This window comes from Terrapene carolina, unplaced genomic scaffold (genome assembly GCF_002925995.2).
Source record: "Terrapene carolina triunguis isolate 2854851 unplaced genomic scaffold, T_m_triunguis-2.0 Scaffold62, whole genome shotgun sequence".
Taxonomy (NCBI): domain Eukaryota; kingdom Metazoa; phylum Chordata; order Testudines; family Emydidae; genus Terrapene; species Terrapene triunguis.
The window spans coordinates 39,880,021-39,892,673 of NW_020664413.1; the positions used below are offsets into that span (position 1 = coordinate 39,880,021).

The following is a 12,653-nucleotide window of genomic DNA, read 5'->3' on the forward strand; positions in this document are numbered from 1 at the left end:
GAAACTACGTCTCCCAAATCCCCAGTCCTAACCACTGGATCATCCTTCCTCTGATGACCTCACCCCGCCCTTCAAAAAAATGCCCCCCTCTCCCGACTCTACGTTAGTCCTTGCACCGTTGCTGCATCTCTTCCCCAGTTTCTCAAACTGCAGGTCCCATGCTAATGCCTGCTTCTCCGTGGACAGGAGGGCTGAGGAGAGAGAACCAAGCTGTGCCAGGCAGGCAGAGAGATGGGGAGATGATGTAGGGGCACTGAAGACACTAACATGCGGCCAGTGTATTCTGTGGCTGGGGTAATCATTGCCAAGGAGACAGAGGCAATGGAGGTGGAGAGCTGGGCTGTGGTACATAAGCACACTGAGAAATTATTATTATTTTTTTTTTAAACTCAAAAGGAAATTAATTTTGCCAAAACTTCATTAAGGCAGAGTTAATGTTACCCAGTCACGCTTTGTGCCCTTCCAAAATGTGGAGAATGGCTAAACTTAAACCTCTGAAAACCTGGAAATACGAAGTTAAGGTACATGCGACCCCTGCAATGCAAGCTTAACTCTGCTCTTTTAGAGCAATTCCCCAGCATACCAATTACATACATTCACACCATAGATGCTACAGAACACTTGGGAACAGTATACCAGCACAGTAGGATAAAGTCTAGTACCTTCTCTTTTCCAAGGCAAACCTTGGGTTTACGTCAGGTATAGGAAACTACCTACCTCCCCGTGGTCTACAGTCAAACACTGAGTTTACTCCACACAAACCACCCCAGATTTGCAAAAATGTTACCACACTTTCATCCTTGTCCTGAGGATTTCTGAGACATTACCTTCACTTATCCCTCACAAAGCCCCGGACACCACTGTCATGTATGACATTACACCGCTGATAATCTTCATGACAAGGTAACTGGCGAAACTCTACTGACAATCTACAAAATTCAATGCTGAAATGAAGCATACTTGATCCCTCAAGGTACACCTGCACCGCTCTTTATATCACAGTCACAGCTCTACCAAGTTGTTCCAATTAATTCCTCCATCATTCAAAACAAGTACACCTAACACAGTGAATATAGCTGGAGTCCATGCAGATAAATGTCAGAAGTCAAATCTGTGGAACTTAACACAAATAATAGGACATGCTTAGTCCTTTCTCAGATCTACTTACTGTAGATTCAGAGATTTTAAGGCCAGAAAAGACCATTAGAACATAGATTCTGACTTCCAGTATGAGACAGGCCAGAGAATTTCATCCAGTTACTGCTGCATTGAGTCTAATGCCTTGTATTTGACTAAACCATATTCCAGAAAATAATCCAGGCTTGATTTGAAGACATCAAAAGATGGAGAATCCTCCACTTCCATTGACAGTTTATTAACCTTTGCACTACCCTACTTCCAGCTCCAGTGAAAGTACAGTTAAGGTTGTATTGTTGGGATGGAATATATCCTTATCCCTGCACTCTGGGTTTTCAGATGTTTAAGTTAGCCACACTCCACATTCTGAAAGGGCACAAGACAAGTGAAGGCAAACAACTCCGGGCTAATGAAGTTTTGAGCATTTAGTTTATTTTTTTCAGTTAATATGGATTTTTTAAATCATTGCATTTTCAAAAATTAAATTCTTGAAGAGATGCTATCAACTTGAGTGCTAGTCAGGTTTTTTTTTGTTTTTTTTTTTTAAATTAGCTAAAAGTACTTTCAGGTATTATTGTCTACCTGCCCCTGAGCCCCACTCTACATGTTACTTCTTTAAAAAAATGTAAAATAGCCTAACAAACCAAAGTGGAAACTGATCAACTTTACAGGGAAAATTGTTAAACAATGTAACTATTTTGTCAAATGCACAAAACATATTTTCTTCTACTGCCTTTCAATGACATCAATCTTCAATGATTCTTGTAACAAGTAAAATATTCAGAAAGAAATTACATTTTTAAATTGATGATGTCCCTTAAATCTATTTTTATTTAAGCTTGGTGAATATTTCAGTGCTCATGAAAATGAGGGACCTGTGGCACTGCTAAAGCAAGGCATAGTGCAGGTTGGTTTTCCCTTTATTGTAATGCAGATACGACCACATATTTTACCTGCTCACTGTGCATACATGCGGCAACAGCATTTACCATGATGGCAAAAAGCCACAATTCTCATTGATTTCTACTACTTTATACTTAAAAAAAATGGTTTGCCATTTTTTAATATAATTCACATCACATAAGTTACTTCTGAAACCTGCCACACAATCGAGTTTTCTCAGTCTCTAACTCCATGGTATAGAGCCCGAAAAGCTAAGCAGAAATTACTTGAAAGAACAATGTTTCAGATTAGGATTACTCTTGATTTCTTTTAAATATAAGCTACTAGAGCCTTCCTGGGATAGTGCTTGGGGTGTGCTATAGACCGCCGGGATCCAATTTGGATATGGATAGAGACCTCTTTAATGTTTTTAATGAAATAAATACTAATGGGAATTGTGTGATCATGGGAGACTTTAACTTCCCAGATATAGACTGGAGGACAAGTGCTAGTAGTAATAATAGGGCTCAGATTTTCCTGGCTGTGATAGCTGATGGATTCCTTCACCAAGTAGTTGCTGAACCGACAAGAGGGGATGCCATTTTAGATTTGGTTTTGGTGAGTAGTGAGGACCTCATAGAAGAAATGGTTGTAGGGGACAATCTTGGTTCGAGCGATCATGAGCTAATTCAGTTCAAACTAAATGGAAGGATAAACAAAAATAGAACTGTGACTAAGGTTTTTGAATTCAAAAGGGCTAACTTTAAAAAGTTAAGGAAATTAGTTAGGGAAGTGGATTGGACTGAAGAACTTGTAGATCTAAAGGCGGAGGAGGCCTGGATTTACTTCAAGTCAAGGTTGCAGAAACTATCAGAAGCCTGCATCGCAAGAAAGGGGAAAACATTCATAGGCAGGAGTTGTAGACGAAGCTGGAAGAGCAAGCATCTCAGACAGGTGATTAAGAAAAAGCAGAAAGCCTACGAGGAGCGGAAGATGGGAGGGATCAGCAAGGAAAGCTACCTTATTGAGGTCAGAACATGTAGGGATAAAGTGAGAACGGCCAAAAGCCATGTAGAGTTGGGACCTTGCAAAGGGAATTAAAACCAATAGTAAAAGGTTCTATAGCCATATAAAGAAGAAGAAAACAAAGAAAGAAGAAGTGGGACCACTAAATACTGAGGATAGAGTGGAGGTTAAGGATAATTTAGGCATGGCCCAATATCTGAACAAATACTTTGCCTCAGTCTTTAATGAAGCTAATGAGGAGCTTACGGATAATGGTAGGATGACAAATGGGAATGAGGATATGGAGGTACATATTACCACATCCGAGGGAGAAGCCAAACTCAACCAACTTAATGGGACTAAATCGGGGGGCCCAGATAATCTTCATCCAAGAATATTAAAGGAACTGGCACATTAAATTGCAAGCCCATTAACAAGAATTTTTAATGAATCTGTAAACTCAGGGGTTGTACCGTATGACTGGAGAATTGCTAACATAGTTCCTATTTTTAAGAAAGGGAAAAAAAGTGATCCGGGTAACTACAGGCCTGTTAGTTTGACATCTGTAGTATGCAAGATCTTTGAAAAAATTTTGAAGGAGAAAGTAGTTAAGGACATTGAGGCCAACGGTAATTGGGACAAAATACAACATGGTTTTACAAAAGGTAGATCGTGCCAAACCAACCTGATCTCCTTCTTTGAGAAGGTAACATTTTTTAGACAAAGGAAACGCAGTAGATCTATTTTACCTCGATTACAGTAAGGCATTTGATACAGTTCCACGTGGGGAATTGTTAACTAAATTGGAAAAGATGGGGATCAATATGAAAATTGAAAGGTGGATAAGGAACTGGTTAAAGGGAGACTATAACAGGTCATACTGGAAGGAGGTTACTAGTGGAGTTCCTCAGGGATCGGTTTTGGGACCAATCTTATTTAATCTTTTTATTACTGACCTTGGCACAAAAAGTGGGAATGTGCTAATAAAGTTTGCGGATGACACGAAGCTGGGAGGTATTGCCAATACAGAGAGGGACCGGGATATCCTACAGGAAGATCTGGATGACCTTGTAAACTGGAGTAATAGGATGAAATTTAATAGTGAAAAGTGCACGGTCATACATTTAGGGATTAATAACAAGAATTTTTTGTTATAAACTGGGGACACATCACTTGGAACTAACAGAGGAGGAGAAGGACCTCGAAGTATTGGTTGATCACAGGAGCCACCAATGTGATATGGCTGTGAAAAAAGCTAATGCGGTCTTGGGATGCATCAGGCGAGGTATTTCCAGTAGAGATAAGGAGGTGTTAGTACCGTTATACAAGGCACTGGTGAGACCTCATCTGGAATACAGTGTGCAGTTCTGGTCTCCCATGTTTAAGAAGGATGAATTCAAACTGGAACAGGTACAGAGAAGGGCTACTAGGATGATCCGAGGAATGGAAAACCTGTCTTATGAAAGGAGACTCAAAGAGCTTGGCTTGTTTAGCTTAACCAAAAGAAGGCTGAGGGGAGATATGACTGCTCTCTATAAATATATCAGAGGGATAAATACCAGGGAGGGAGAGGAATTATTTAAGCTCAGTACCAATGTGGACACAAGAACAAATGGATATAAACTGGCCATCAGGAAGTTTAGACTTGAAATTAGACAAAAGTTTCTAACCATCAGAGGAGTGAAGTTCTGGAATAGCCTTCCAAGGGGAGCAGTGGAGACAAAAGACATATCTGGCTTCAAGACTAAGCTTGATAAGTTTATGGAAGGGATGGTATGATGGGATAGCCTAATTTTGGCAATTAATTGATCTTTGACTATTAGCGGTAAATATGCCCAATGGCCTGTGATAGGACACTAGATAGGGTGGGATCTGAGTTACTACAGAGAATTCTTTCCTGGGTGTCTGGCTCGTGAGTCTTGCCCACATGCTCAGGGTTTAGCTGATCGCCATATTTGGGGTCAGGAAGGAATTTTCCTCCAGGGCAGATTGGAAGAGGCCCTGGGGGTTTTTCGCCTTCCTCTGCAGCGTGTGGCACAGTTCACTTGCTGGAGGATTCTCTGCACCTTGAAGTCTTTAAACCACAAGTTGAGGACTTCAATAGCTCAGACATAGTTCAGGGGTTTGTTACAGGAGTGGGTGGGTGAGATTCTGTGGCCTGCATTGTGCAGGAGGTCAGACTAGAAGATCATAATGGTCCCTTCTGACCTTAAAGTCTATGAGTCTATAAGCCATAACATTCTTTCAAAAATAAAAGTATGCTGAACTCTTGAATGTAATACTTTAAAATTCCCTTTAAAAAAAAAAATCAAAGAACATTCACCTCTTTGAATCTTTCAATTATAAACATTACAATCAGAAATTAAATACACAATTCGATGTTAAAATGATGATCAGAGTCTCACTTAAACTGACAAGAAATCAAATTCAGAGTCAATGTTACCACTCAGGACTTAGACACTGCCAGACAAATGGTACTGAATAAGACTAAGAACAAATCCTAGAGTTGTATTAAAATAAATCTTGTTGCTTCTGTAAAGCAACATTGTGCAAAAAACCCACACAAACCAAACCCCACTATCTGCAAGAACGCAATGACTTTTCCTTACAGAATAAGTATAAATTGAGCAGTCATTAGTACATAGGAAGAAACACAGAAGACAAGCCTAAAGGAAAATGGCTTATTAGCTTCAATATTATTTAATACACTGGAAAATTATACTTATCTACATGTGGAAAACCCCGACAGCTATGGGCAGCTACGTTTTCTGACCATAGATTACATATCTACATAATCATCATAAGAATAGGTAACAATTAAAAGGTCTTCAGTCTGCTCAGGGGGACCTAACCACAGGCTGCCCAGATGTGAGGTGTAATATTAACTTTCACTCTATTATGAGAGTTGTGTCCATCTAACTATCAAGCCCTAGTTGTTCCTTAAAGTTAGTGTGCGCTTCATTACGTGGTATAGGCTACCACTTCCACTACAAACTGACCCAGGTTGAGAGATTCACATCCTGGCACCTCCCCCTGAAGTCTACATATGTCTTCCTCACTACACCCTGCAGGAAGGACCACTTGCAAGTTCGCAGTGGATACTGACAAAATTGTGAGCAGATAAAATAAAAGTGAATATCTGATCACTGTTTGCATCAAGAAAACCTCAAGTATTACCTAAAACCACAGAAGCTGGACCATACCAGTAAGGAAGGAAAGAAAAACAAGATTAATAACCTAGAAGAAGATATAGTACCCCTTTTCCAATCCTGATGTGAGTTGAGAAGGCGTGAAGGCCTCACATTATGAGAGCATAAGAATGGCCATACTGGGTCAGAACAATGGTCCACTTAGCCCAGCATCTTGTCCTCTGACAGTGGACGGTGCCAGATGCTTCAGAGGGGATGAACAGAACAGGGCAATTATCAAGAGGTTCATCTTCTGTCATCCATTCCCAGCTTCTGGCAGTCAGAGCCTTAGGGACACCCACAGCATGGGTTTGCATCCCTGACCATCTTGGCTAATAGTCATTGATGAATCCATCCATCATGAACTTGTCTAATTCTCTTTTGAACCCACTTATCCTTTTGGCCTTCACATCCGCAGGCAATGACTTCCACAGGTTGATTGGGCATTGTGTGAAGATGACTTACTTCTTTATGTTTGTTTTAAACCTGCTGCCTACTAATTTCATTGGGTGATCCCCAGTTCTCGTGTTATGTGAAGGGATAAATAACACTTCCTTATTCGCTTTCTCCACCATATCCCCCTTAGTCATCTCTTTTCTAAGCTGAACAGTCACAGTCTTTTTAATCTTTACTCATATGGAAGCTGTTCCATACACCTGATCATTTTTGTTGCACTTCTCTGCACTTTTTCCAATGCTAATACAGCTTTTTTCAGATGGGGTGACCAAAACTACACACAGTATTCAAGGTGTGGGCGTACCATGGATTTATATAGGGACATTATGATATTTTCTGTCTTATATCTATCACTTTCCTAATGGTTTCCTAACTGTCTGTCTTATATCTATTACTTTCCTAACATTCTGTTCGTTTTTTGACTGCCACTGCACACTGAGCAGATGTTTTCAGAGATCTATCCTCGGATAATTACAAGATCTTTCTCGAGTGGTAATAGCTAATTTTGAACTCATCATTATATATGTGTAGGTGGGATGATGTTTTACAATATACTTTACTTTGCATTTATCACCATTGAATTTCATTTGCTCTTTCCTGGCCCAATCACACGGTTTTGAGAGACTGCTTTGGACTTAACTATCTTGAGTAATTTTTGTATTGTCTGCAAATTTTGCAACCTCACTGTTCACCCCTTTTTCCAGATCATTTATGAGTTATATTGAACAGCACTGGTTCCAGCACTTAGCCTTGTGGGACCTCACTATTTACCTCTCTCCACTGTGAAAACTGACCATTTATTCTTACCTTTGTTTCCTATCTTTTTACCAGTTACTCATCCTGGAGAGGACCTTCCCTCTTGTCCCATGACTGTTTACTTCGCTTAAAAGCCTTTGGTGAGGGACCTTGTCAAAGGCTTTCTGAAAGTCCAAGTACACTATATTGAGCAGATCACTCTTGTCCACATGTTTGGTGACACCCTCAAAGAATTCTAATAGGGTTAGTGAGATGTAATTTCCCTTTTACAAAAGCCATGTTGACCCTTCCCCAAAATATTGTGTTCATCTAGGTGTCTGATAATTCTGTTCTTTACTATAGTTTCAACCAGTTTGCCTGGTACTGAAGCTAGGCTTACTGTCCGTAATTATAAGTATTGCCTCTGAGCCTTTTTTAAAAAGTTACGCTTCAGCTCAAAATGGGAGGGAAATTTGGAAATGCACAAGACCAGAATGGGATTTCAGTTCTCTGTACAGCCCGTTTGTAAGGGATTTTCTCTGAAGCTGGCCAATCAATGGGAAGGCCTCCTTCCTGAAGCATGGTAGAACCAGTAGGCTAGTACTGGATTATAATAATGCATTGGGGAAAATGGGATGTTTACTGAAACTTAAAGTATGCCCCCAGGCTTCACTATACAAGCGCCCTGCTATCATTTAACCTCTACAGATTTCATGAATACTGGAGCTGTATTACACTTTGTATTGCACTTGTTTTTCTGCTAATTCCTTCTAGAGAGTTAAGAATGTGATCACTATTATGCAAATTAATGCATTATTTGTTTCCATTTAGAAAATTACAAATGCAGAATTAAAACAGTGTTTTTTCTGACAGAGATATGACAATTGTGGGATTTTTCTTTTGTTTTTATTTTTTAAAGACTCTATCCTGTGGATAGCATTTTTGAAATTTTTAAAAAATAGCTGAAAATTCTTGCTGTCACCTGCTTTACAAAATAATTACAGCATGCAGTTACTTTCCAACATCTGTCATTAAAAAATATTTCTACTCTTCAATCTAACATAAAATACATTTACCTGTGTTTGTCTACTTGACCAACATTAATAGATTCAAAGCATCCTATTACCTGGCCACATCCAGGGGCAGTGCATAAAAAGGGTTTGTCATCACTCATATTCCACAGGTCTTTGTATTACCTAGGTTGAAATGATAAAAACAGGAAAAACAAAACCAAAAAAGACATCTCAAAATATTTAAAAGTAATTGCAACAAGTTACCAATACATCAACCTCCAAAGCCCAGGCTGGAAGAATTACTAAAGATTTTAGTATTCCACTAGCAAGAACCACCCTGCCTCTCTTCTGATTGCAGTGAGCTAAGTATTTGATAATACAATTGCACAGATTCAAAATGGGAAAAGACTGCTTAGGAAGGAGTACTGTGGAAAGGGATCTTGGGGTCATAGTGGATCACAAACTAAATATGAGTCAACAGCATATAACATCCAAAGAGACAAGCACACAGCACCAATAAGCCAGGGAAACAACTCATTCCCTGAATTTCTCATGATCAACCTTTAAAGCCAAGTCGGTGTATTAGGGATGCCTATGCACATTCTCCACAGCAGAGATTATTTTTATAAATATTATTTTTTAAAAAAGGCTACATTTCAATACCACTTCAGAAATACTACAATAAATAATAATAATGATAATATTTACCTAAAGACTTTATATATGTATAAGAAGTCAGCAGAAGATCAAAATGTTACTTTACTTAGCAATGCTCTAAACAGACAGAGACACACACACACACACACACGTCTATACCTGGCAGATTCACATGTAAGCCAAATTTCATAAGGTGAGCAGTTTAATCACATTCTCCTTTTCATGGCAATGAACTGTAATTAAAGAAAACAATTATTGTGCATGCTAAACAAACAAAATGCAGTTATTCCCTTGTAATGTGTCTGGATAAGTTATATAATACCATTCATTACCCTGGATCAGGTTCAGATTGCACTGAATTCTTGCTATTTATGCATATATAGTATTTGAGTTTCTCTCTCCATAAATACAGTCTTCCTTCTCAGAACTACTATTTTTCAATTTAATACACAGTTTCATGCAAGCATGAGTCACGCAGTTATACTGACCTAACTCCTGGTGTAGACAGCACTATGTTGATGGGAGGGCTTCTCTCTTCGACCTAGCTTCCCCCTCTTGGGGAAATGGAGTACCTATGTCAACAGGAGACGCTCTCCTGTCAGTGTAGGTGGCTTCTTCACTAAGTGCTATAGATGCTACAGTTCTGTAAGTTTAGACAAGCCCCCAGTTTCCTTAAGAGCCTTTGGTGAGGGACCTTGTCAAAGGCTTTCTGATATTCCAAGCATACCATATCCACAGGATCACCCTTATCCACATGCTTGTTGACTCCTGAAAAGAATTCTGATAGATTGGCAAGGCATGACTTCCTTTTGCAAAAGCTGTAGTAACTCTTCTCCAACAAATCATGTTTATCTGTATCTGACAATTCTATTATTTACTATAGTTTCTACCAATTTACCCAGTACTAAAGTTAGGCTTACCAGCCTGTAATTGCCAGGATCTCCTCTAAAGCCCTTTTTAAAAACTGTTAACATTAGCTACCTTCCTCTGGTACAGAGGCCGATTTCAGTGATAGGCTACATACCACAGTTAAAAGTTCTGCAATTTCCTATTTAAGTTCCTTCAGAATTCTTGAGTGAATACCATCTGGTCCTGTTGACCTATTATTGTTTAATTTATCAATTTATTCTAAAATCTCTTCTATTGACATATCAATTTGGGACAGTACTTCAGAGCTGTCATCCAAAAAGAACAGCGCTGATGTGGGTATCTTGTACATCCTCTGTACCGAAGACCAATGCAAAGAATTCATTTAGCTTCTTTGCCTTTGCCTTGTCTTACTTGAGTGCTCCTCTAACACGAGTTTCACTACTGTCTATATTTACATGAAGGCAGTGTATAAAAAGAGAAACCAAAATTCTTTAATTAATCTAAAATCTCAAAGAGGTGGGAAAAAATCCAGAACAAAAATACAGGAACACTACTGAGAAGAAAAACAAACAAAATTCAGACTGTTTCTAATGAAATTTCTCTTATCTGGATCCCTGCAAGTATCCTGATACCAAAGAAGAGCAAGATCTACTTATAAAGATAAGTCTGATTTGGTTCATCTGAGACACAGAGACAGATTTTTAAAAAAAACATGTAACGAGGAAGACAGAAGCAAAGAGAGGGATGGTGAAAGAAAATGCAATTGTATTTCTTCAGACCAGCGGATTCAAAAAAACAAAACAAAAAACATCCATAAACCTCCTTCTCTAGGTAACCAAGAACAGGATAGGTACTGGATAGTATTTGTGGATACAAGAGATCATTACAAGGCCACCCCATTTTAACATTCAGAGATAGACGATAACGAAAAGAAGCAACCAAACTGCTTGATGACCTAAGAAATGACACATACTCCCAGCCCGTAAGTTTATTTAACTCCCATAAGAAATAGATTCAGAAGTTTAAGAAAATACCATTGAAAAAAGTATCTTTAGACAGCTCCAATGAATGGTGGTTTCAACTACTGCTTTGCTAGATGAAGTAAGCAATGGCAGCTTTATTAACAGAATGTGCTACGCACAGATCAAATCTGCTTCTCCTTCAACAGTTTGGAAGCTGAAGGTCATGAGACCTTTGGAAATGCCTAAATTTTCACTGGATGTATATTCTCTCTAATACATCACTAAACTTTAGACATGAGACAGCTCAACTGTTCTCAGATAGATCCATTAAACTGGCCTTCATCACTGATGTATGTCATTGATATCCATTGCTGAGAGACTTGTTCCAAAAGGGTAGAGATCCCACTCCCCTTTACTAAATTTGTCTCACAACCACTGGATAGATATTTTGGCTACTACACACATAATAAAGGAGAGCTAGTGATACTAGCCATAAGCACTTAACTGCAGAAGCAGCAAAGATATAGTGCAAGAGGTTCCAAGGTGTTGATTCTATTACATACACGTTCAACAGTAAAGGACTTTGACTACCTCAGATCAGGAGCAAAGAGGAGATTATTCCAAGAAGAGACACTTAAGAATCTCTGACTTTGGCTGCTGAGGGACAGGTTGACATATCAGAGTGTGAATGCCAAGACAAACCACGGACTGAAATTGTTCTACTATTCCCTTCAAAGAGTTCATGACCTGTCCCAGGTTTCCAAAGGCATTCAGTATTTGTTGAACTGTTAAGCAGGCTGTTGATATGTACTATCATCATCATTTTTGTAAAGATTTACAGGAACACAGGCAAGTGCCATGGCACAAAAATGAATTTGTCTAAACTCCAGGCTACACTATAGATAGCATTGTTAAGAGGATATTGGAATATGTAGTCATCTTGAATTTTTCAATGGATGCTTGAAAGTCTTCCCAGAGAGAACGTCATCCCAGTTCTGCTGTATTCCATTCCGAATTTTTTTTTCTTGGTTCAGTTTCAAATCTAACATGGGCTAGTCTCAGTTAGGCCTTGACATTAATTAACTAAACGTTGCTGGATCTCTCTCCAAGGGGCACTGGTGGACAACTCCTATATTAGAGATGGTTGAAGCAGCTTTGTAGCCTTTAGGATTTCCAAAAGTCTGAAGACAATCATGATAAAGAATTAGAAAGGGCACAACTGCCTCTATCTGTCTACCATGACAGTATACCTTGTTGCTGATCTTCAAAGGGGAAAGCTAACTCCATACCAGACGAAATAGTACAGTATCAGAGTGCCTCTAGCAGATCTAGCTTGTTCCAAATACAGTAGAACCTGAGAGTTACGGACACCTCAGGAATGGAGGTTTACGAAAATTTCAGAGTTACGGACACTCTTAAAGCGCAGTTTGGGCTCCAGAACCAGCAGCTGAGTTTGCAAGCTTGTCCCCATCCCTACAGGGGTTTGTGTGGGTGTGTACAGCATGTCCCCCTCCCAGCCACGGAGGGAGGGTAAAAACAGTACATCCCCCTACTGGTGGGGGAGGGGTGGAGGAGTGAAAGAGGTGCAGACCCCAGCCTATTCTCCCTTTTAGTACAGGATTAGGACAATATAAAATAGCATATAGAGTGATTATCTGATTTAAATCTATTGGGTTGAGAGGGAAATGATCCTTTATTTTTTATATTTAATTTTTGATCAAAAGTCAATCCCTTTGAAACAAGTTGAA

General features: G+C 39.2%; 1 protein-coding gene across 3 annotated transcripts in view; it reads right to left on the reverse strand.

The window, feature by feature from the left end:
- Positions 1–12,653, reverse strand: part of ATF2 (activating transcription factor 2) — a 79,668-nt gene that overhangs the window by 55,446 nt on the left and 11,569 nt on the right. For all 3 annotated transcript variants that reach the window (XM_024213214.1, XM_024213294.2, XM_024213134.2), the window contains exons 4-5: positions 9,233–9,306; positions 8,530–8,599 (exon numbers count right to left, since the gene is read on the reverse strand). In XM_024213214.1, the coding sequence (XP_024068982.1) occupies positions 8,530–8,577 (48 nt within the window). In that variant the 5' untranslated portion in view covers positions 8,578–8,599; positions 9,233–9,306. The remainder of the gene's footprint in view (positions 1–8,529; positions 8,600–9,232; positions 9,307–12,653) is intronic.